Raw genomic sequence first — 26,951 nt, 5'->3', positions numbered from 1 at the left:
AACTAGGATAAGACTCAATTATAGGTCTTATCATTACCATGGTGACGATGGTAATGATAAGCTAAATTCTCTCTCTCTCTCTCTTTTTTTTTTTTTAGATTTTATTTATCTATTTGACAGAGAGAGAGAGAGATCACAAGCAGGTGTAGAGGCAGGCAGAGAGAAAGGGGGAGGCAGGCTCCCCGCTAAGCAGAGAGCATGATGCAGGGCTCGATCTCAGGACCCTGAGATCATGACCTGAGCAGAAGGCAGAGGCTTTTACCCACTGAGCCACCCAGGTGCCCTGATAAGCTAAATTCTTAACCTACCACTCTAACTTATACTTTAGTCCCCAAACTATAAGCAGATCCAGTCATATAACGTTTTTTAAAAATTAACACCTAAGTACAAGAATAATGCTAGACCAAGAAAACAACCAAAAATGATTAAGGCATTCATTTCCATAACAACATAAGAGAACAATCAAGACACTCTAGGTTTTAAAATTCAGATTCAAACTCTATGAAGACCTAGCTAACTTCTACCTGGATACACCAACTTAAGAGCAAATTGATCAGGATTTTATATTCTTTCCATCCTAGTAGTAACAAGACATGATAGCATAATGCACAAACTACTTTCAGTAAGGCAAGTGTTCAAATTCCATGCCTACCATTGACCAACTATGAGTCCCTGAGCATGTTAATTAACCTATCTGAGACTCTATTTCCTCAACTATAGAATGAGCTAGTATCTTAAAGGCTTCTGAGGATGAAATACTGAAAGGAGTCAATGCATAGTAGTCATTCTGCAAGTGTCTGTTCTCTCACCAAAGAAAGAGTTTTATGTGAGAATCCAAAGTAACTAATATTCTCTTAGTTATTCCACGGACAGCAAAACAGAATACAATTCTAACATTTGAAAGAATCATCTAAGGTAATGGCAAACTAGGACATTCAAACAACTTTTCACTGAGGACAACCAAAAAAGTGCAACGAATATTTTAAAAATATGTTTAAAGAGGGGCACCTGGGTGGCTCAGTGGGTTAAAGCCTCTGCTTTTGGCTCAGGTCATGATCCCAGGGTCCTGGGATCAAGCCCCACATTGGGTTCTCTGTTCAGCGGGGAACCTGCTTCCTCCCCTCTCTCTCTGCCTGCCTCTCTGCCTACTTGTGATCTCCCTCTCCCTCTGTCAAATAAATAAATAAAATCTTAAAAAAAAAAAAAAAGAAAAAGAAAATCCAGAGAGGTGGGCCCAAACTTGGGGGGTGGGGAGGCATAATATTTGCTATGGACATGTTAGCCAGTCTATAAAGCCAGCGGGTAATTTCTCAAAACTGATAAAAGACATCAATTCACAGATTTCAGCAATCTCAACACACACCAAGGAGGATAAATCAAAGAACTCCACAGACATACGGAGGATACAGCAAGATTTCAAGAAAAAGACTTCAGAAAGCAAAAAACAGATTACCATCAAAATAGTAATCAACAACTATATATTCTAATAGATACAAGCTAGAAATCTGTCCCGGCAAAAATATTCTGTAATGACAATGGTGAAATTGAGGCATTTTCAGATCACCAAAAAATGAACAAACCTGTCCTAAAGAAAATACTAAAATATGTTCTTAAGGGAGTGAAAAGAAAATGATCTGAGAAAAAAGACTGTAAATGAAGAGAGAAATTAAAAGCATCAGAAATGATAACAACGATAAGTCTAACAAATATTAAGAAAAAATCATTTGTGGGTGCCTGGGTAGCTCAGTCAGTTAAGCATCTGCCTTCAGCTCAGCTCAAGATCCTGAGATGGAGCCCCACATCTCCCTCGCCCACTTGCCCTGCTTGTGTTCCCTCTGTTGCTGCATCTCTCTCTTGTGTCAAATAAATCTTAAAATCATTTGTGAGTAAACATGTAAAGATTTAAAATGCATGACAATAAATCAATCATTGAGAAATGAATAGAAATAAAAGTATCCATGGGTCCATGAATTGTCTGAGATGCATATTACAAACAGTATAGTACCACTGAAAGAATATTAATTTTATAAGTACATAATTTCCAAACTAGAAGAGAAAAAAAGGAATAAAAAAATTAAGAGAAGGCAAAAAAGAACAGAAGAAAGGAATATACAACAGATGAGACAAACAGAAAGTACACTGTATGATGGTAACTTTACAGTGATTACATTCAATATTCCAATTAAAAGACTGCTACACTAGATTTTTTTAAAAAATCTACATGCCGTTCATATCTCTAACATAAGGGAATGGAAAGGTGACTATAGCATGCAAACACTAAAGACCAACTGAGTTACTCTAGTATCAGGTAATTAAACATTACGACCAAATAAATGCATTATTACACACAGAGAGGAGAATACTTTATAAATGACAATGTTACAAAAAACCAGAGTTGTAATATTCTAAAATATGTATATACTTACTATCAATGCCTCAAAATGTGATATTAAGCAAAAACTTGGAAAAGTTACAAGGAAAAAGAGACAATCCCTAGATTTTAAATATACATCTCTCAGTAACTGATAGAACAAAGCATCAGAATGGTTAATAAACACCAGTAAAACTATAGGGGATTCAAGCAAGATCATCACACTTGATCCAGTAAACATCTACAGGCATTCAGGTGCTAAAAAATACATATTCTTTGTAAGTATACATAGAACATCAGTAAAAAGTGACCATATGTTGTAACATAAAACAAATCTCCAAGAATTCCAGAGAACTAAATCATATAAAATGTTATGTAACCACATGCAATAAAGGCAGAAAACATTAATTAAAAAATAACAAAATTTCCATATGTTTGGAAACTAAAAAGTGTGCTTATCAACCCATGTATAAAGAAAATTTAACACTGGAAATTAGAAAATATTTGGAACTGAATAAATATGAATATACTACATATCAGAATTGTGACTAGGGAGAAATTTATTCCCTTAAATGCATATGTTAGTATTAAAAAATGAAAACTTTGATAAAGTAGACATTCATCTCAAAACTCAGAAAAAGAGGGACGCCTGGGTGGCTCAGTGGGTTAAAGCCTCTGCCTTCGGCTCAGGTCATGGTCCCAGGGTTCTGGGATGGAGCCCCACACTGGGCTCTCCTACTCAGCGGGGAGCCTGCTTCCTCCTCTCTCTCTCTGCCTGCCTCTCTGCCTGCTTGTGATCTCTGTCTGTCAAATAAATAAATAAATAAAATCTTCAAAAAAAAAAAAACTCAGAAAAAGAACAGCAAAACATAACAAAAGAAAGTAAAAGGAAATAATAAAAACAAGATCAGAAGCTAATCACACTCAAAAACATGCAAAAGAGCATTAGTTCACAAAATGTGGTCCTCCAGACTCTTTTAGAGTCCAAAAGGTCAAACTACTTCCATAACAATACTTTTATGCCATGTTGGAATTTAAAACAATGGTGCAAAAGAAAGAAAGTGGGTGTAACTGCAAAAGCCTTGGCATGAATCCAGGCACCAAACTCTACAGTAAATCATTGTATTATTGATTGCCAGACTAGTAGTTTAAAAAAAATTTTTTTTCACTTAAGAATGTCCTTGATGAAACAGTAAAAACTACTCAGTTAAATATTCTGGGACAAAATGAGAAAATAATAAATATATCTGTTGCATATCAAAGTATGATAAAAGTACTCTGTGACTGAGTTTTCATGGAACACCACTTTTAACTGAAAGAACAATTGGTAGACAAACTATACTTATCCAGACTTGGGTATCTGGCAGACAGTGGCTCAAAAATGAACACAGTAAGCCTGGAAAAAAACTAACAGCATTTGCTGCCTATGATTAAACTTGACTTTTCAGGCAAGAACTGGGAATTTGGCAAACTTATATCTACTGTCTTGAGTTTGACAGCATCCTAATACTTAACTTCTAATGAGACTAGTGGCAATTTCAACAAATGTGGTTTTTGGTATCATACAATGAAATATGTCAATATTTAGGGATGTACATAACTCAATGCACTTAATACTTTCCAAATGACCAAAGCATGTTACAAAATTATGCATGATTAGAAGATCATCCAAAATGCAGGACAGACCAATGAACTCTAATGTACCAAAATAAGAAAAATCTATTAATATTGTATCAGATTCCATACTGCAAATAACCTTTAGAAAAAACACTTGTTGAGATCCCCCATACTATCAAAGATTACTGTACAACAATCTGAAAAGGCTATTAAAATATAGTCTTCATTTTCCCAATTCCATATCTGAGCAAAACTGGATTTTGTTCTATTTCACCCAAAACATACTACACTAGATTGAATTCAGAAGTAGATATGAGAATACAGCTGTTTTCTATTAAATCAGACATTTAAAAGAAATCTGCAAAACTACTAAACAGTACGATTCCTTCCTCACTAAATCTGTTCTAAAAGAAATAGTTATTTTTTTCTTTAAAGAATGTTATTTACATTAACATGCAATGGGTTTATTATTGTTCATTCTAAATGAACTGATAAATACTTTAAAAATTTTCTCAGTCTTAATTTAAAAACTTAGGAAAACTTACAAATTTATCAATATATATAACCCATATAAAGTTCTTCAGAGTCCTCAATAATTTTTTTTTTTTAAGATCTTATTTATTTGACAGAGAGAGAGCCAGCACAAGCATTGGGAGCAGCAGGCAGAGGGGGAAGCAGTGGGGAGCCTGATGCAGGACTCAATCCCAGGACCCTGAGATCATGACCTGAGCTAAAGGCAGACGCCTAACCAACTGAACCACCCAGGTACCCCTGAGTCCTCAATAATTTTTATTTTTCCTCAATAATTTTTAAGTTTAACGTGGTTCTGAGAACAAAAAGCTTTGGAAATGTTATCACTGTGAAAATCAAAGCCAAAAACTGATTCTTTGAAAAGACACACACACACACACACACACACACGGAAAAAAAAGAGAGAGAAGGCATAAAAATAAACTATGTGAAAAATAAAAAAGAAAATATCACCAGATTCTGAGGACATAAGAAAGATATTTCATGAACTTTATGCCAATAAATCTGAAAATTTAGTAAATGCTAAAAAGCACAATTTACCAAAATAGGAAACTCACAAAATGTTATAAATTGTGCTACAACCAATTAAGAAACTGAATTAGTAACAAGCCTTCTCACAAAGAAAACTCCAGACCCAGAGAGCTTTTCTAAAGAAGTACACCAATCATTTAAGAAACAGTAACTCTGTGGTACAAACTACTCCAGGTAAGAAAAACTAGAATTCTCCAGCTCATTTTATAAAACCAACATAACCTCAAAATAAAACTCAGATGAAAGCATTCTAAGAAGGGAAAAATTAAAGGTCAATTACACCCAAGAACAAGGACATAAAAATCTTGATCAAAATTTTAACAAACTGAATACAGCAATTTTTTAAGAGACCACGACCAAACCAAACCAAAGATCCTGACCAAGTGGGTCATGAAAAAATAGGTTAATTACAAGAATGCAAGATAGATTGTACATTAAAAAGTAAACCAACGTAATTCACATTAAAGATTAAAAAAGAAAAAATTTGTGATCATCTCATTATATGCAATAAAAGCATTTAATAAAATTTAACATCCAGGGGCGCCTGGGTGGCTCAGTGGGTTAAGCCGCTGCCTTCGGTTCAGGTCATGATCCCAGGGTTCTGGGATCGAGCCCCGCATCAGGCTCTCTGCTCAGCAGGGAGCCTGCTTCCTCCTCTCTCTCTCTGCCTGCCTCTCTGCCTACTTGTGATCTCTGTCAAATAAATAAATAAATAAATAAATAATCTTTAAAAAAAAAAAAATTTAACATCCATTCAAGATATAAACTCTTATTTAGCAAAACAGAAACAGAAGGGAACTTCCTCAATCTGATAAAAGGCATCTACAAAAAACTACAGCAAACATCATACTTATTAATGGTCAAACAGTGAAAGCTTTCCCTTTGTGATCAGGAACTTATCAAGATAAAGATGTCCTCTATCACCACTTCTATTCAGGAATGTAGTGGAGGTCCTAGCCAGAGAAGTAAGGCAAGAGAAAGAAATAAAGGGTGTAAGGATCGGCAAGAAAAAAACAAAACTCATTATTCACAAATATGTTCGTGAATATAGAAAACAGAAGATATCTACAAGAAAATTGTTAGAAGTAAGAGTTGAAGAAGATTGTGAAATTCAGTATCAACTGAATTTCCATGTAAATAGCAAATGCAGTTAGAAAATAAAACTTTATTTAAAAAACAGACTCTTGAAATAGCCTCAAAAAATATGAAGTGCCTAGCAATAAGTCCAATGAGAGATGTACACATCCTCTGCAGGAAAAATCATAAAACTCCACTGAAAGGTATTTACAGGATTAAATAAGTGAAAATACATGCAATGATCATGATTTGACAGACTCAATATTGTGAAGATATAAATTCTCCCCAAATTAATTTACAGTCAAGACAATCTCAACAAAAATCAAAACAAATTGTGTTGGACATGCTGATTTTTAAGACATATGGCAACACAAAGGACCAATAGCCAAGATATTTTTGAAAAACATAAGAAGAACTTCACTTACATCAAGATTTAGAAGACAACGACAAGTGTAAAAAGACAGTGGAATTTATAACAACATACCAATGAGACAGAACAGAGATCAAACAACCACATATATATGCACATTTGATATATATAGATAGAGGTGACAAGAGAAGTTATTGTTTTTCCAATAGATAATGCTGGAACAGAAAACTATCCATATGGAAACAATGAAACTGAACCCATTCCTCACATCATTCACAAAAATAAATTCCACCTAGCTGGTAATCAAGTTCAAAGCAATAACCACATGAAGTATTTCACAGTCAAAAAGAAATGTACTGATTATATATTCCTAGTGGGATACATCTTAAGGACAAACATCTTATTGTTTGGCAATCTTGATTGTTATACTGAAATTACTTTTATATAGGTAGTAGCATGAAGCAAATAAACAACCATAATAGGGGTGCCTGGGTGGCTCAGTGGTTTGGGCTGCTGCCTTTGGCTCGGGTCATGATCTCAGGGTCCTGGGATCGAGCCCCGCATCGGGCTCCCTGCTCAGCAGGAAGCCTGCTTCCCTCTCTCTCTCTCTCTGCCTGCCTCTCTGCCTACTTGTGATCTCCGTCTTTCAAATAAATAAATAAAATCTTTAAAAAAAAAAAACAAAAAAAACATAATAATGTCATTAAGGTACCAAGAGTTTTAGAATAAGACAGAAGAGATTATACATGAAATGAAAGCTAAGGAAAAAAACCTTTCCTGAAGGGAAATAGCACTAATTCAACACTTGATTTCTTTTTCTAAAAAATGTGTTTACTAGTTCTGTTCACCAAAAATACCTAGAAACAATGAAAACCCAGTAATAATGAATGCCCCAAACATCCAAAATGTGGTCTCTAAATATCTATTCCCATTGAAAAAGTGCTGCCTGAAAAGAAGAGCTGAGGCAGAATAGTTCTGAGGCAGAAAATATAGTCAGCCTGACAGGTCTCTCAAATCCTGAAAGAAAAGAAGCTATACAAGAATACTTGAATCATGTCAGATGGACACAGCAGCCAAATGAACAGGCTCTCACTGATCAAAGTAGAGATAACCTGAAGTATCAAAAAAAAAAAAAAAAAAGATTCCAATGGACACATTAAAAATACAAAACATGTATGTTTAGATGACATAATAATAAAAAAAATCACTAGTCACCTTCACAGATTGCTAGGGGCCAACTTGTTATTCTGAAAACTGTTAAGAGGCTAGAAACTAGCCTTTAATCATCATTCTCATATAGGGACTCTCTATCTCAGGATAACCAAATACTTGATGAAAGGATTTTTTCTTTTTTAAAAGAAGTACAGCTAATAAATACAGGAGGAACTGTAAAATTAGAGATTCATCATTCTGTGATCCAAATATGAAATAACATATCTGGCCAACAAGCATCAATGACTGCTAAGATCATTAAACGAAAGGTTGATGGGGAAATTTATAATAGAGTCATCAGGATGGTATCAACTGGGCCCATCAATCTTCTTTTTTCTTTAGGTAGATTTCACGCCCAACTTAGGGCTTGAGCTCATAATCAAGAGCTGCATGCTCTACTGAATGAGCCAACCAGACACCTGTCCCATTCATCAATCTTTTTTAGAAATCTAAATTTCCAGAGAGAACTGCCCTTTTTTTTTTTTTTTAAAGATTTTATTTATTTATGGGGCGCCTGGGTAGCTCAGTGAGTTAAGCATCTGCCTTCGGCTCAGGTCATGATCCCGGTGTCCTGGGATGGAGCCACGCATCAGGCTCCATTTATTTATTTGACAGAGAGGAAGATCACAAGTAGGCAGGCAGAGAGAAAGGGAGAAGCAGGCTCCCTGCTGAGCAGAAAGCCCGATGAGGCTCGATCCCAAGACCCTGAGATCATGACCTGAGCGAAAGGCAGAGGCTTAACCCACTGAGCCACCCAGGCACCCCACCATTCATCAATCTTAACATTACTAAAAATGGAACAACCAAAATGTTCCCCCCCGATGTGATATAATAGGCAACACAGCACCACCAATGAAATATTCTTTTCTTTTTTAAGTGGAGCTCAACACAGCGGTTAAACTCATAACCCTGAGATCATGATCTGAGCTGAGATCAAGAGTCAGACACTCAACCAACTGTGCCACCTAGGCGCCCCTCAATTAAATATTCTTTTTTTTTTTTTTTTTTTTCAGATTTATTTATTTATTTGACTGACAGAGATCACAAGTAGGCAGGGAGGCAGGCAGAGAGGAAGAAGCAGGCTCCCCGCTGAGCGGACAGCCCGATGTGGGGCTCAATCCCAGGACCCTGGGATCATGACCTGAGCTGAAGGCAGAGCTTTAAACCACTGAGCCACCCAGGCACCCCTCAATTAAATATTCTTAACACAAAACTGAATCTAACTCTAATCAAGCTTCTCTACCTAATTATCAGTTTATAGGAAATAAGAGATAAAATGGAAGAATACATTAAAGGACCATGAGGATACATTTAGCCAAATCCAGATATAAGATACCCAAGTTCTTCAACAAATAAATGGACAATAAAAAAGATTAACTGATAGACTCAAAAAAACTTAAAACACATATCAACCAATGCAACATGTGGACCTTGTCTGGATTCTGCACCAAAAAATCATTTTAACATTTGGGTTTAATACATTTGATTTAAGATAATCAGTGAAAACTGAAGATAGCCTGGGTATAATAAAAAATTAAGAAACTCTGGTTACTCTTGTTGGGTGGAATACTGCTACTTCTCTGCTAGAGATGCATACTGAAGTATTTACCAGGGAAAGTATATGATGCCTGGGATTTGCTTTGAAATACTACATGCTTATTCATAAATTATATGTGCAATTACAAATTAAAATAAATAAATAAGTAGGCAGGTGGGTAAATATGTGGGTGAATGGATGAATGGATATAACTTCTTCAGGAAGGGAAACAATTCTAGGTGAATCGACTCAAATTAAATATGAAAACAAAACAATGAAGCTTTTAGATCATATAGAAGAATACCCTGATGTTCTCAGAAGGCAGAATTTACTAAACAAAACTTCAACATCACTGAACAAAAATGTGTTATCCTGTACATAACTCTATGTAAGATTTTGTCTACTTCACACTATTTTAAAGGTACTTACTGCTGGTAAAAGAGACTGCATATTTTGATTAGAATCTGCTATTGTAGCAAGGTAGACCAAGTTCGTATGCAACATCTGCTGATACCTATTAAAACAAAACAAATACCAATATTAAAAATAATTTTCTTCCTACTGCTTAAATACAAATAGCATTCTAATTATTTCTCAAGTTTAATAAAAGATTTGTTACCTGAACATCAATAGCCCATCAATTTTTTCCTAGTTCCTCTGCAAAATAATTCCAAATAATAAATACACTCCAAGATAATAACAAACACACAGATCTTACCATGTGCTAGATATTGCTACAGTTGTTTTATATACTCCTATATTTCAGTCAATCCTCAAACCCAAGCTATGAGGTAAAAGTAGTTATTTTCTCCATTTTACCAGATGAGGCAACTGAGATTTAGAAAGGTTAGTAACATACACAATATTTGCACAGCTCAGGAAATGGAATTACTGAGATATGCATTAGCTGTATACATAGCACATGTGTTTTCTTTCTTTTTTTTTTTTAAAGATTTTATTTATTTATCTGACAGAGAGAGAGATCACAAGTAGGCAGAGCAGCAGGTAGAGAAAGAGGGGGACGCAGGCTCCCTGCTGAGCAGAGAGCCCGATGCAGGGCTTGATCCCAGAACCCTGGGATCATGACCTGAGCAGGAGGCAGAGGCTTAAGCCACTGAGCCACCCAGGTGCCCCACACATGTGTTTTCTAAAAACAGAGCTAGAAGGAACGAAATCAACAAAATTGATATGCTTAATCCCTCCACCCTGCCATTTTCATATTGCCAAAAATCCCAAACCCAAGTTAAGGCAACAGGCTCTGCTGAAAATGTCAGGAAGGAGGCAGGAATCACACAACTTTTCTTTCTCCAGCAGCAGTAAGCAACAACTGATACCTGCTGCAGATGTACCGAACATGTGTTAGGGCTCAGCATGTAAAGGAAACAATGAATAGGTGTTTTCACTTATACACACACACACACACTCACACACAAGTTTATATTATACTATAATATATTATATACACATACATACATCTACATGAGACAGAATATGATAGGGGACTATATCATTAAGAATTGGCTTTAAAAAAGAGGGGCGCAAAAAAAAGGGGGCGCCTGGGTGGCTCAGTGTGTTAAAACCTCTCTCTGCCTTCAGCTCAGGTCATGATTCCAAGTTCCTGGGATCGAGCCCCACATCGGGCTCTCTGTTCAACAGGGAGCCTGCTTCCTCCTCTCTCTCTCTCTGCCTGCCTCTGCCTACTTGTGATCTCTCTCTCTCTCTGTTAAATAAATAAAATCTTAAAAAAAAAAAAAAAAAGAATTAACTTTAAAAAACAAAGCAAAGTCTCACTAGTGCAATGAAGTGGTTAAATATGTTCATGGTGATCTTATGAATTAGTTTTACTAAGTCTCTGCAAATTGGTAGTGATCCAGTTAACTAGTGTTTGTACACCTCCCAAATACAAACTTATAAATCCTACACCAAAATGTTAGGCTGTTTCAGATTTTTGTTTACCTAGAAACATTAAATACAAATCAAAATACTGAAAGTAAGATAAAAGAACTTTATTCAGCTAAACAGTCTTCTAACACAGATCCCAAATGAAGTTGTTCTCTATACACCATAGGAGGAATCCTAGAAAATCTTTTGCTGCATTATTTTATTTCTATTAGAATTGGCCTTACTACTTTTTTCTTATTAGAGAAAAAAAACTTACTTCTCATTGGCCTTCAATTTTCCTAACAAGTTCATGTTCTCTTGTTTTTTACAGATTTCTTAGAGGCATAACCAATATACAGAGATCCACACACATTTAATTTGTATAATTTGATAAGTTTGGACATATGCAAACACCTGTGACACCATCACCACAATCAAGGTAACAGACATAACCAACACTTCCCTAAGTTTCTTGGTTTCCTTTTGTGTTTTTTTGCTGTTGTTTAAGAAGTTTAGGCTCTTAATGTTCCTCCTCACATATTACACTATGTGGCTCAATCAGACATGATACAATGTTTGTTTTACAGTGATTCTTAGACAAGAGGACCAGGAATTATTACATTGTACTGCATTTTTCATAATGCTTAATTACATTGTCAAAACGTTTAAAACAACACTAAAGGAAACACTAGCTGGAACTATTTCACTACTCTGTAAAGACCTTGAATGGAATTTAAAATACAGGGTTCCAAAATCTTGCCATTTTTTAAAACCAACCAGGCATTTTTAATTAGAACATATAACCCAGGGGACACCTGGATGGTTCAGTGGGATAAGCGCCTGCTTTTGGCTCAGGTGAGGATCCCTGGGATAGAGGCCTCATGCCCCCCAAACCCATCACGGCTGATCCCTGCTCAGCGGGGTGCCTGTTTTTCTCCTTCAGCCTGTAGCTCCCTCCAGCTTATGCTCTCTTTCTCCCTGACAAATAAATAAATAAATAAAAACTTTAAAAAATATATATAACCCATTTCAAAGTTTACACCTCTAAGTTTTTCCTTTCATCTCTGAGTATTAATATGGCTTTAATATTCAGTATGAGGTTTGCTGACCACCCTGCAAAAATAAAATAACAAAACTTACTAAGAAACTAGGCTTCCTCATGACCCTTCAAGAAAAAATTTTAGTCCTACTGATTAGTACTTACCAAGTCCATATTAGAATACTGTTAAATCTACTCTGCCACACTCTTAAGGCCTCATTTGTAAAAATAAATGGAGTTAAAGTAGATCTCCAAAGTCCCTTAGAGTTCTAAGTATCTATAAATACAGCCCCCTTTTATGGAGTACTTTAAGACATTTCCCAACCTAAATCTTTTTAACTTTTAATTTTTGAAATAATTTTAAACTTAGAGTTTTCAGAATAGTATGAAGAATTCCCAAATATCGTTCTCCCACACTCCCCAATCTTTGGCATTTCACATTTGTCTTACTCCATCTCTAAACACACACACCATTATGTACACACATACAGGCACACACACACTTTCTTCAAAATCTTTTGACTCAGTTACAGACATAATATCCCACTACTCCCAACACTTCATTTCCTAAAAACAAGGAAATTCCCATATACAAACATAGCAGAATATTACTACAGTAATACCATGTAATCATCCACAAACCCATTCAATTACTCCAATTTTCCCAACAGCCCCAAATCTTCTACTTAAATTATCTTCTCTAACTTCATTAGGGTTTCTTTTTTGTAATCTGCATTATTTTTATAGCATTCATCAAATAAGTTTTCCTAAGATCCATTCAAGACTTAAAGATAAATATTAATGAAAAGGTAGTATATATTCATATTCAAGTCTGTGTATTCATCACCTAAAAAGCAATAAGCAAACATTCCAGAAGAATCTGGTTTCAGCTGACTCTTCTGAAATGATTTAAAAAAAAAAGTAGATTCTTCTACAAATCTTACAGAAATATTTTCCTGAGAAACTTTATTCTGTATATACTTTTACTTTTTTAATGTACATGTTTATTATTTCTAAAATGGTCTATATTAACAAAAAAAAAACCTGAGTATATATGATAAGGACAGATACAAACATTTTACTTTTGATGATGGTAACTTCCTAATAAATACTGCAGATATTCCAAAATACCCATAATTATTAACCTATTAAATGAGAGGCAGTTCCACTTCTACTTCCCAAAGATTCCACTAAGAACCACTACATCAATTATCTGGAGTAGGGTCAAATAACCACTCTTAAATTTATTGATATAATTAAAAAATGGACCGGTTTCTATCTCTGGCACACAGTCCTGTTTGGAGTCTCCAAACCCAGCCAATTCCTGCATCGTGATACTATGCCATTTCTCCCAGGGGAGGAAGGTCCAGTGTCATGAGCTCCAGAGTGGATTCCTTTCCATGGGAAAATGATGAGCAGAGGGACTGAGAGCTGAGTGTGCTCCATAGAGTGACCCATGAAATGACTCTGTAAGGACCTTCAAGATTCATGCTGGAGTATAAATGAGGAAGAGGCCAGATTCTGGAGGACAAACAGGCAAATAAGTTGTTGTTTTTCAGTAGATACATCTAGAAATTATTAGTTCAAGAGACAGAATAAAAAAAGAAGTGATCCAAAAATGATAAGACATAAAAAGTCACCACAGGGACGCCTGGGTGGCTTAGTTGGTTAAGCAGCTGCCTTCGGCTCAGGTCATGATCCCAGCGTCCTGGGATCGAGTCCCACATCGGGCTCCTTGCTCCGCAGGGAGCCTGCTTCTCCCTCTGACTCTCTGCCTTCCACTCTTGTCTGCCTGTGCTCGCTCTCGCTCTCTGACAAATAAATAAATAAAATCTTTAACAACAACAAAAAAAAGTCACCACAAAAAAAAAAGAACAAGAGGCAGTACCAATGACTAGGGACCTTATCAATGCGGACATTGGAAATATGTCAGATCTAGAGTTCAGAATGACAATTCTCAAGGTGCTAGCTGGGCTCAAAAAAGGCATGGAAGATATTAGAGAAACCCTCTCTGGAGAAATAAAATCCCTTTCTGGAGAAAATAAAAGAACTAAAATCTAACCAAGATGAAATCAAAAAAGGAATTAATGAGGTGCAATCAAGAATGGAGGCTCTCACTGCTAGAATAAATCAGGCAAAAAAGAGAGAATTAGCGATACAAAAGACCAAATGACGGGGAATAAAAAAACTGAACTGAGAAAAAGAGACAAACAACTACAGGACGATAAGGGGAGAATTCGAGAGATAAGTGAGTGATACCATAAGATGAAACGGTATTAGAATAACTGGGATTCCAAAAGAAGAAAGGGGGGGCAGAAGTATACTGTAGCAAATTATAACAGAGAATTTCCCTAATATGGCAAAGGGAACAAGAATCAAAATCCAAGAGGCACAGAGAATCCCCTCAAAATCAATTAAAATAGGTCCACACCCCATCATCTAATGGTAAAATTTACTAGTCTTAGTGACAAAGAAAAAATCCTGAAAGTAGCTTGGGACAAGAAGTCTGTCACATACAATGGCAGAAATATTAGATTGGCAGTAGACTTATCAACAGAGACTTGGCAGGCCAGAAAGAACTGGCATGACATATTCAGAGCACTAAATGAGAAAAATATGCAGCCAAGAATACTATATCCAGATAAGCTATCACTGGAAATAGAAGGAAAGAGAAAAAGCTTCCAAGGACAACCAAAAATTAAAAGAAATTGCAAGCACCAAAACAGCCCTAATAGAAATTATGAAAGGTGTCCTCTAAGCAAAGAGAGAACCTCAAAGTAGTAGATCAGAAAGGAAGAGAGACAATATACAGTAACAGCCACCTTACAGGCAATACAATGGCACTAAATTCATATCTTTCAATAGTTATCCTGAATGTAAATGGGCTAAATTCCCCAATCAAAAGACACAGGATATCACAATGGATTAAAAAAACAAAACCGAGGGCACCTGGGTGGCTCAGTGGGTTAAGCCGCTGCCTTCGGCTCAGGTCATGATCTCAGGGTTCTGGGATCGAGTCCCGCATCAGGCTCTCTGCTCAGCAAGGAGCCTGCTTCCTCCTCTCTCTCTCTCTCTGTCTGCCTCTCTGCCTACTTATGATCTCTGTCTGTCAAATAAATAAATAAAATCTTAAAAAAAAAAAAAAAGATCAATATGTTGTCTGCAAGAAATTCATTTTAGACCCAAAGACACCTCCAGATTTAAAGTGAGGGGGTGGAAAACAATTTACCCCACTAATGGACATCAAAAGAAAGCCGGTGGCAATACTTATACCAGATAAATTAGATTTTAAGCCAAAGACTATAATAAGAGAAGGACACTATATCATATTCAAAGGGTCTGTCCAACAAGAAGATCTAACAATTTTAAATATCGATGCCCCTAACATGGGAGCAGCCAACTATATAAACCAAATAACAACAAAATTAAAGAAACACATTGACAATAATAAAATAATAGTTGGGGACTTTAACACCCCCCATACTGAAATAGACAGATCCATCCAAGCAAAAGATCAACAAAGAAATAAAGGGATTAAATGACACACTGGACCAGATGGACATCACAGATATATTCAGAACATTCCATCCCAAAGCAACAGAATACACATTCTTCTCTAGTACATATGGAATATTCTCCAGAATAGATCACACCCTAGGTCACAAATCGGGTCTCAACTGGTACCAAAAGATTGGGATCATTCCCTGAATATTTTCAGACCACAATGGTCTGAAACTAGAACTCAATCACAAGAGGAAAGTTGGAAAGAACCCAAATATGTGGAGGCTAAAGAGCATCCTACTAAACAATGAATGGGTCAACCAGGAAATTATTCTTGGAAACGAATGAAAATGAAAACACAACTATTCACAATCTTTGGGCCACAGAAAAGGCTGAAAAGGACCCAAATAAATAACATCATGAATGACAGAGAAGAGATCACAACCAACACCAAAGAAAAACAAACAATTACAATAACATATTATGAGCAATTATATGCCAGCAAATTTGACAATCTAGAAGAAATGGATGCATTCCTAGAGACATATAAACTACCAAAACGGAACCAGGAATAAATAGAAAACCTGAACAGGCCCATAACCAGTAAGGAGATTGAAGCAGTCATCAAAAATCTCCCAACAAACAAGAGACCACGGCCAGACAGCTTCCCAGGGGAATTCTAACAAACATTTAAAGAATAATTAATACCTATTCTTCTGAAACTGTTCCAAAAAATAGAAACAGAAGGAAAATTTCAAAACTCATTTTATGAGGCCAGCATTACCTTGATCCCAAAACCAGACAAAGACCCTATCAAAAAAGAGAATTACAGACCAATATCCTTGATGAACACAGATGCAAAAATTCTCACCAAAATACTAGTCAATAGGATCCAACAGTACATTAAAAGGATTATTCACCATGACCAAGTGGGATTTACTCCTGGGCTGCAAGGTTGGTTCAACATCCGCAAATCAATGGGATACAATACATTGATAAAGAAAGAACAAGAACCATACGATACTCTCAATAGATGCTGAAAAAGCATTTGACAAAGTATAGCATCTTTCTTGATCAAAACTCATCAAAGTGTAGGGATAGAGAGTATATTCCTCAATATCATCCAAGCCATCTATGAAAAACCCACAGCGAGTATCATTCTCAATGGGGAAAAACTGAGAGCTTTTCGGCTAAGATCAGGAACACAGCAGGGATGCCCACTATCAACACTGCTATTCAACATAGTACTAGAAGTCCTAGCCTCAGCAATCAGACTAACAAAAAGAAATTAAAGGCATTCTGAATCGGCAAAGAAGTAGTCAAACTCTCACTCTTTGCTGATGATATGATACTTTATGTGGAAAACCCAAAAGACTCCAGTCCAAAACTGCTAAAACTCATACAGAATATTAAATCAACGCACAGAAATCAGCTGCATTTCTATACAGCAACAAAACAGAACAAAGAGAAATTACTTTATGTGGAAAACCCAAAAGACTCCAGTCCAAAACTGCTAGAACTCATACAGAATATTAAATCAACGCAGAGAAATCAGCTGCATTTCTATACACCAACAAGACAGAACAAAGAGAAATTAAGGAGTCGATCCCATTTACAACTGCACTCAAAACCATAAGATAACCAGGAATTAACCTAACCAAAGAGGCAAAGAATCTGTACTCAGGAAACTATAAAGTACTCATGAAAGGAATTGAGGAAGACACAAAGAAATGGAAAAATGTTCCATGCTCATGAATTGGAAGAACAAATAATTGTGAAAATGTCTATGCTACCTAAAGCAATCTACACATTTGATGCAATCCCTATCAAACTATCATCATTTTTTTTCAAGGAAATGGAACAAATAATCCTAAAATGTATATGGAATGAGAAAAGACACCGAACAGCCAGAGGAATGTTGAAAAAGAAAGCCAAAGTTGGTGAAATCACAATTCCAGATTTCAAGCTCTATTACAAAGCTGCCATCATCAAGACAGTATGGTACTGACACAAAAACAGACACATAGATCAATGGAACAGAATAGAGCCCAGAAATAGACCCTCAACTCTATGGTCAACTAATCTTCGACAAAGCAGGAAAGAATATCCAATGGAAAAAAGACAGCCTCTTCAATAAATGTTGTAGGGAAAATTGGACAGCCACATGCAGAAGAATGAAACTGGACCATTTCCTTACACCACACACAAAAATAGACTCACAATGGATGAAAGACCTCAATGTGAGACAGGAATCCATCAAAATCCTTGAGGAGAATACAGGCAGGAACCTCTTCGACCTCAGCCACAGCAACTTCTTCCTAGAAACATCACCAAAGGAAAGGGAAGCAAGGCAAAAATGAACTATTGGGACTTCATCAAGATCAAAAGCTTCTGCACAGCAAAGGAAACAGTCAACAAAACCAAAAGACAACTGACAGAACAGGAGAAGATATCTGTAAATGACATATCAGAAAAAGGGCTAGTATCCAAAATCTATAAAGAGCTTATCAAACTCACCATCCAAAGAACAAATAATCCAATCAAGAAATGGGCAGAGGACATGAACAGACATTTCTGCAAAGACGACATCCAGATGGCCAACAGACACATGAAAAAATGCTCCAATCACTCGGCATCAGGGAAATACTAATCAAAACCACAATGAGATACCACCTCTTACCAGTCAGAATGGCTAAAATTAACAAGTTGGGAAATGACAGATGCTGGTGAGGATGCGGAAAAAGGGGAACCCTCCTACACTGTTGGTGGGAATGCAAGCTGGTGCAGCCACTCTGGAAAACAGAATGGAGGTTCCTCAAAAGTTGAAAATAGAACTACCCTACAACCCAGCAATCACACTACTGGGTATTTAACCTGAAGATACAATTGCAGTGATCCAAAAGGGCATGTGCACCTGAATGTTTATAGCAGCAATGTCCACAATAGCGAAACTCTGGAAAGAACCTAGATGTCCATCAACAGATGAATGGATAAAGAAGATGTGGTATATATACACAATGGAATACTATGCAGCCATCAAAAGAAATGAAATCTTGCCATTTGCAATGATGTGGATGGAACTAGTGGGTATTATGCTGAGAGAAATAAGTCAATCAGAGAAAGACAATTATCATATGATCTCCCTGATATGAGGAATTTATGAGGCAAAGTGGGGGGCATTGCAGGGTAGGGAAGAAAAAAATGAAACAACATGGGATCGGGAGGAAGACAAACTATAAGAGACTCTTAATCTCAGAGAACAAACTGAGGGTAGCTGGGGGAGGGGGGTGTGGAGAGGGTGGTTCGGTTATGGACATTGGAAAGGGTATGTAATATTGTGAGTGCTATGAAGTGTGTAAGCCTGACAATTCAGAGATCTGTACCCCTGGGGCAAATAATACATTGTATGTTAATAAAAATAATAAATAAAATTTTTTAAAAATGAACCAAAAGTCACTCTCATTTTTAACAATAAACCTTTACCAAGAGACCATGAAGATTATATGTATAAGACAACAGAAATACGATTTACAGAATAAAAGTTATATTCATAATCAGAGATTTAAAACTACATTCTTTTATATAATGATTAGTAGAAATTTTTTTGCATGAAAACCACTTACAGTACACTCTGAAGTAGTTACATTCATGATGAAATACAGAAAACAAGGGCTGATTTAAGTAAATATTTAAGTTGATTAACAAAATACTCAAATCAAACACTACAACAGAACAACAATACATTCTCACACGTTATCACAATCTAAAGGGAAGAGAATCTGTGCATATGAGCTCTACAAGTGATCTGTTAATTTTTGAGCATAACAGGAACGTGTATACATAGATATAGATAAAGATAGGTACAGCAATATACACAGAGATGTTACCAGTGAAAAATCTTTATGTGATGAGAATATAGTGGTTGTTATTTCATTTTTACGTTATCTGTGTTTTTAAATTTTCTACAATTCTTATACTACTTTCATAAAAAGTTATTTTATATTAAAAATATACTGTTTTAGGCAAAGTTATCACATCTTAATAAATTATTTAATTAAAATCGAATAGCCCAGATGGCTATCATTTAATTGATGCTCTTCTTCATTTTCCTGTTCCTTCTCCTAATGCAGGAAACAAGAACATTTAAGGTTGAGAGGAAGAATTTTTTCTTTACTCATAAACCAACACTAAAAACTTAAAAAAGAAAGAATAAAGAGCTTTAAGAATAAAAGAAATTTAAGAATCCATCAGAAAGAGCAAAATGTAAAACTCCATCTAAATCAATTTAAACCCCATCTGCACCAAATATGTGAGAAAATGAGGCCTATTCTAATATGCAGAGAAGGGGGAAATGATTATATATACACACACAAAAACTAAGAATATAGAGAATAAAATAGTATATTCTTTTGTTGACTCAAGTTGGAAAGGCTGATTCTATATCTAAATATGTCCTATCCATGCTATGTACTGCTGGGTCCTCTAAGAAACTGAACCCGTACTATGTCAAAATCCTTGGCTCTATCTGGCAGTTTAAAAAGCCATAGGTGAAAGTAAGTATTCTAATCAGAGACTGTCAACTTTTATTATCCCATGGCTGATGTGAGGCAGTGATCTCCCTACCACTGATCATTATCCATAGTTAAACTAAGGAAATAGATCAGATAATTAATTTTTTAAAGAATATTTTGAAATATAAACAGACATGACTCCTTGAAGAAACAATATACATAAAAGTAATGGAAATGATCATATAAAATACAAAATGTACAAATGACTAGAAAAGAAAATATCCTGGTACTCAGACCTAAGTTTCTAAATACCATTCTCTAAAAAAAGAACCCGGGCTTGAAGAAATGGGTAATTCCAAACTGGGGCAGGAAAAAGAACAAGATGAGCCTAGAACATTCTGTGGTGCAAGAAAATAAGAAAATGCTCAAAAAAATCATGGATACATATCAAAAAGCTAGCTTGAGGGGCTCCAGTGGTCAACACTGAGGACAACTTCAGAAAGAAAACAGATGAATGCCTGGGTATCTCAGTTGTTAAGGGTCTGCCTTTGACTCAGGTCATGAGTCCTGGGATGGATCCTTGGAAAGAGCCCTGCAAGGGGCTCCCTGCTCAGTAGAAAGCCGGCTTCTCCCTCTCCCACCCTCCCTGCTTATGTTTCCTCTCTCGCTGTCTCTCTGTCAAAAAAATAAATAAAATCTTAAAGAAAGAAAGAAAAAAAGGAAGGAAGGAAGGAGGAGGGGAAAAAAGGAGGGAGGGAAGTAAAGTAGCAGTATAACCTAATAAACATAGTAAGAAAGTAACATTATAACCTAATGAACATAGTAAGAACATAGTAAGTAACATAAATCCATTCACATATAAATAAATGAATGAGTGAATGGGGGCAGGGAATGAGAAATGGTTTCCTTATAGTAGAATTTCAAATAAATATAAAAGGAATGATTGATTTAGTCACCATTTGGCAACCACCACAGTAATAATTGTTTCAATCAAGAAACACTGGATGATGGATACTAAAATAAATGCTAAAACAAAAAACAAGCAAACAAAAAAAAAAAAAAAACAAGAAGGAACAACTTATGTGTGTCTCAAGGATAAGATACATATGAATTAAAAGGAGAAAAATAGTAACTTCACAGCGGAGAAATTGGCAGCCCTCATCTTAACTAAGTGATTAAGATTCTCACAAATACTGGGACAAATCACTATCATACAGCTACTTGAGAATGCATTGAGAAGGACACACCATGACATTTGTGATGCTCCTCCGAAAAGGACGTAACATGAATCTAATCAAGGGAAACACCAGTCAAACCCAAAATGAGGGATATCCCACAAAATAACTGCTATGTATTCTTCAACAATTGAGGTAACAGGCTGAAGAATGATTTCAGATCAAAGGTGTACTCAAGGCATGTGACAATTAAATGTAACATCTGATCCTGCACTGGATCCTAAACCAGAAGAAATACATTAATGGGACAATTAGCAAAATTTTAAACAGGTCTTAAGATTATAGCATTGCATTCTTAATTTTAACAATTATACTCTGATTATTTAAGAATTTGTGCCTATTTTTATAAATTACACCCTAAGGTAATTAAAGGTAAGAGAGAATCGTGTCTGCAACTTATTCTCAAATGCTTCAGAGAAACAATATGGAAAAGAAATGAATGATATGGAGAAAAATGAAACTAAAGTGCATATAGGAATTTCAGGAATTTCTTATACTGTCTTTAAAACATTTTTCTAAGAATGAAATTATTTCAAAATAAAAAGTTCTAGAAAAAGATACCACTCACTTTTCACCAACCAGATGTGGAAAAAATTCAAAAGAAGACTAATATTCAATGTTGGCAGAGGATGTTAGAAACCAAGGCTCTAAAATCTGGCTGAGAGATACAATCTTCTTGCAGGGTAATTTGGCAATTTAGCATGGTCTTTGACCCAGCCATTCCATTTATAAAGTTCTAACCTATTAAAAAACAAAATATTTATCTAAATGTGCTTATGTAGATATAAATGCCATGTGTGTAAACACACAGAGAAATGTTCAGAAGGACAGGTACTAAACTATTAAAAGTAGTTACCCCTGAGGAAAGGAGAAAAGCGTTAAGAGTGGAAAGTGAAATGTGACTTACTTTTCTATCTACCAAATTTTATACTTTTTCTTTTTACAATGACCCTACAAGACTTTTTCATTTCAAAAATGCTGTTAAACGAAGAGGGAAAAGACAAAGCAACCAAAAGAGTCTCAAAATTAGATACAGGGTGAATCAAGTGATAGCAAAAGTCCAGTACAACAGGAAAGCACATGCAGAGGCAAGACCCAGGGTTGCTTAAAAAATCTACTTGAGGACAGACTAGTGAGATCTCTAGAAGAGACAAATGTGTCTCAAAACAATGGTCACAATAAAATATTTTAGAGTTGCACTATCCAAAAAAGTAGCCACTAAGTAGAATGAAATATGGCTAACTCAAATGATGTGTTATTGTGTAAGACTCACAAGGGATTTCAAAGACTAAGTATGAAACAAAAGAATATAAACTATCTCGATATATTTATACTAGTTATGTATTAAAGTGATAGTATTTTGGAAATAATGGCTTAAATAAAATATATTATTAATATTAATTTCTCCTGTTCCTGTTTAATGTGTTTATCAACAAATGTAAAATTATGTATGTGGCTTGCAATATATTTCTACTGGACAGTGCTACAGACTTTTTTTTTTTTTTTTTAATTTGACACTCAGCAAGAGAGGGAGAAAGACAGAGATCACAAGCAAGGGGAGGGGGAAAGGGAGAAGCAGACTCCCTGCTGAGCAGAGAGCCCAATGCGAGGCCTGATCCCAGGACCCTGGGATCATGACCCATGCCAAAGGCAATCAATCCCTTAACCAAATGAGCCATCAGGTGCCCTATCCTAGAGACTTCTGATAAAATATTGAACTTGTTCTACTACACCTAATTCTATTAAGGATAGCATTTACTTCAGACATATCACTTTAAAATCACAAATTTGGTTCTTATGAATGATAACCAACACTCTGTTAGATACAAGCTTTGCTTTCTCAACCACATATATGGATGTAATTAAATATCCTACATATGTGACGATCTAACTCTTCCACAAATCAGACTACACAGAAATTTGAAGTCATTATTTTACAACGCAGGATAAGTATCAAAGAAAGAAAAAAAAAGACAGCCCATAGAACATTTTTTTACAAAAATCAGGAAAAGTCACACAAAAAATTATACACTACTCTTCACAGAAGTATTCATAACAGTCAAGAAATGAAAACCCAAATGTCCATTACTGATGGATAAATAAAACATGGTATAAATAAAACACTGAAAAATTATTTGGCAATGGAGAGGAAGTACTGATATATGCTTCATATTGATGAACCTCTGAAAATATTATGCTAAGGAAAAGAACTCAGTCAAAAAAGACCACAGATTATATGAAGTCATTTACATGAATTGTCCACAACAGGCCAATCTACACAGACAGAAAGCAAATTAGAGATTGTTAGGGAGTGAGGAATTAGAGGAGGTGGGAATGGAAAGTTATTGCTAATGGGTACAGGATTCTTTTAGAGATGATGAAAATGTTCTAAAATGGACTGAAGTGATGATAACACAACTCTATGAATATACCAAAAGCTTTGAATTGTACACTTTAAAAAGGGTGAATTGCACAGTATGTGAATTATATCTCATTAAAGCTGTTTTTAAAAAGAAAAGAAAAAATTAACACGGAAAAATGAATACAAAAAATTTTTTCATATCATTCTTACTGAGAACACTCTGAGGTCTTTCCTTTATTCTGATAGTCCATTATACACTGAATAAGATGGTTATTTTCATCCAACATCTGAAATAAAATTAGAAAAAGTTTATTATAAATCTAGTGCATCACATAAAATTTTTAAAAATCCTTCAGATTTCTAGAAATGTTTATTCATATAGATATTGAATCTATTCTGGTCTTTTAAGTCTTAGATCTACACCTCTGGAATGGTATCAACAATTTTCAAGTAACTCTATTCCAGTTATTCTCCCTCTGAATATTATTATTCCTGCAGCCCAGGAGGGGTTTCTTTTGTATTCAAACATTTTATTACTTCTACTACCTGTAATAGAAGCTTTAGTCTGTTAAAACTAAGAGGTAAGGGTCCGAGCTGACTGCATCATTCTTATGCTTTGCGGTAGTAAAGAAAAATTTTGTCTTTACCCACAATGAACACATGAAAATGTAGGCCCATGAAGCTTGAGGAGATGGATGGCTAGTTTCCAAGTGTTACACAGCATGGTTCTGTGATTCTTCAAATACAGTATAATCAAACATAATAATTTCTAATCATGTATTATTTGTTGCAGACTTTATGAACTTACCTTATAATTAAATTGTTCCAAAGTTTAAAAACAAAAAGCTTATCAGTTTATCACTCTATCATCTTAAAGCAATTCAGAGCAATACTGGCTTAAGGGTTAAATAACTCATTTAAGCAAGGCAGTATTGAGTAAAGAGTACTGATGTAGCAATGAAAAGGTCAGTTAGTTTGAGTGCCAGCTTCCCAATCCTGCGCAAATCACTTGGGATTTCAGGGGCTCAGATTTATCTTAAGGTTAAAGGACAGAAGTAGATGTTCCTCCTGAATGTGCCTCACCCTTCCAAGAGTTAATAAAGTATAATACAATAATCAGTCTAATCAGTCTATTAAGTATAATACAATAATAATTTAGTTAATGTTGCTCTTTTAAAAACAAAATCCATTTAACCTAAATTGTGACTTTCTTCCTACCTATGAATCACAGTCTTCACTTGCTAGGAAAAAATATATATACTGACATCCTTTTCCAAAAAGTACAGTTATTTCCTAAATAGAATCATAGGATGCAAAAAAAAAAAAAAAAAAGTCTTTAAAAATCCATTAGTCCAATCTAATGATTTCACAACGTATCTCCGTAGGAAAAACTTTTTGGAAACCAACCAACCAACCACAGAACTCTTCTACAGTCCAAAAATAAAAATAAAAAGTGAATCCCTCCAGAAACGCGTCTTCCGTGTATGTACTTGGAGCTGTTTGCCAGGCTGCAGACTCAGCTCAATGTACTACGTGAACGCAGTGCATTTCGAGGCACTGACAAGCGGGTTTATGCAAAAAATAAAGCAACAGTTGGGCAAATGTCAAATGCCACACTAGAAAGAACCTGACAGTAAACAGAAACCCATTAACATAATCCGCTGGACATACAATAGTGTCCTGAGTGGTACGGAAAAGTTGGGTTTTCTTCAGTTTTCATCCTCATCCCAGTGTATACAACATGACCGAAATACTTAAGGTAAACTGCTCAATTTAGCAAGTAACTTTTCAAAGTCTGGCTGACTAAAATTCAGACGACTGCCTTGCTCACAGGCAACAAGGGATAGCGGACAATAAAGAAGCTCTGTGTCCCCAACTGGCAGTAACACAGCAGCGACAGAGGCAACACTACCCTCTAAAAGGGACGCACCTCCCCGTGTATTTATCACGACTTCTGTAATAGGTCACGATTATCAGATTGTCTCCGCCCCGAGACTCCAAGTTCCATGAAGGCAGGGACCATGGCTCACCACTGAGCCCCAGCACCCAGAGCAGGCGCTCGATGAGTACTCGCAGCAGATGTACACGGAGAGGGGGTGAATCCGGAAGGGAGAAGGAACTCCGAGGGTAGCCCCTAAGTCCACACGGCCCTCCTCCGCCCGCCCTTCGGGCTCTTGCAACGTCCCCCCAAGTTCTCCCGGGAGCTCCCCAAGTCGGCCGAAGTGCGCAGCGCGGCGGAGGGTGGCGACCCGCGCTTCGACTTCCCCTCGGCCTCCCGCGACCCGAGGTCGGGTGTGCACGAAGCAGCCGCGGCGCGCTGGGCGGGGCGACGCCAAAGTAACTCCGGAGAGACGCGCGGGGCCGCGGGGGGCGCCGGCTCCGACAAACAGCCCTTCCCCGCGCGGCCGCTACGGCCGGGCGCACGCGCCCCGCCGCCCGAGCGCCGCCCCATCCCTAGAGAAATCCGGCGGCGGTTACTTGGGCTTTTGTGCCTGTAGGAAAGAGCCCAAACGCGCGCAGGACTCCGTGGGAGAACCGGTTCGCCGCCTTCCACCACCCACTCAGGCTGAGCCCGCGGCTCGGGTTCCCACACACGACCGCCTCCCTGCAGGCCCGCCTCCGCCCCCGGCCCAGCCGACTCCCGGGCTGGCCCCCCGTGCGCTCCCAAGGGCAGGATGCGCCTGGCATCCCCGACCCCGCGAGGCTTCACCTTCTGAATCGCAGCGGGAGTGATCTCCCCCTTGCCTCGCTGCCTCGGGGCTGCGAACGCCACAGACATGTTGCCGCCGTCACCACTACGGGCAAGTCCCGAGCGCTCCGGGTGAACGGCAAACTGGGGGAGAGACGCCGGCCTCTCGGGCCGAACCACCTCGGGAATGCGGGGAGGGGGGATGCTCCGGCGCCCGACGACGAGCCGGCCGGCCTGGCCTCCAGGAGTTCCTCTGGCCCACAGAAGTCTTCTTTGGGCGCGTTACCGGGAACCACAGCCCTGGCAGCATTGCCCTGTTCTTGGCACACCTCTCGTCCTTCCTCCTTTCCTGCCTCGGCCCCCCTCCCGTTTGAGCTAGTGGTAGAGCCGCGCCCCAGTCCTCCCTCCGCTTCAGCGATTCAGGAAATGGTCCCGCCGCCGAGGGAGAAGGAGAGGCTGGGGCAGACCCTGTCACAGGAAATGCGAG

General features: G+C 37.1%; 1 protein-coding gene across 8 annotated transcripts in view; it reads right to left on the bottom strand.

Annotated features, from left to right (window-relative positions):
• SS18 (SS18 subunit of BAF chromatin remodeling complex) overlaps positions 1-26,951 on the bottom strand; it is a 95,958-nt gene that overhangs the window by 68,207 nt on the left and 800 nt on the right. For 2 of the 8 annotated variants that reach the window (XM_082698897.1, XM_082698899.1), the window contains exons 2-3: positions 23,986-24,062; positions 9,676-9,760 (exon numbers count right to left, since the gene is read on the bottom strand). In XM_082698897.1, coding sequence (XP_082555023.1) covers positions 9,676-9,760; positions 23,986-24,062 — 162 coding nt within the window. Of the gene's footprint in view, positions 1-9,675; positions 9,761-23,985; positions 24,063-26,485; positions 26,944-26,951 lie in introns of those variants that run through there. The other 6 variants (XR_014302742.1, XR_014302743.1, XM_082698896.1 and 3 more) reach the window with 6 other exon arrangements.

This window comes from Mustela nivalis (assembly GCF_964662115.1).
Source record: "Mustela nivalis genome assembly, chromosome: 14".
Taxonomy (NCBI): domain Eukaryota; kingdom Metazoa; phylum Chordata; class Mammalia; order Carnivora; family Mustelidae; genus Mustela; species Mustela nivalis.
This window is presented reverse-complemented; position numbering and strand designations above follow the sequence as displayed.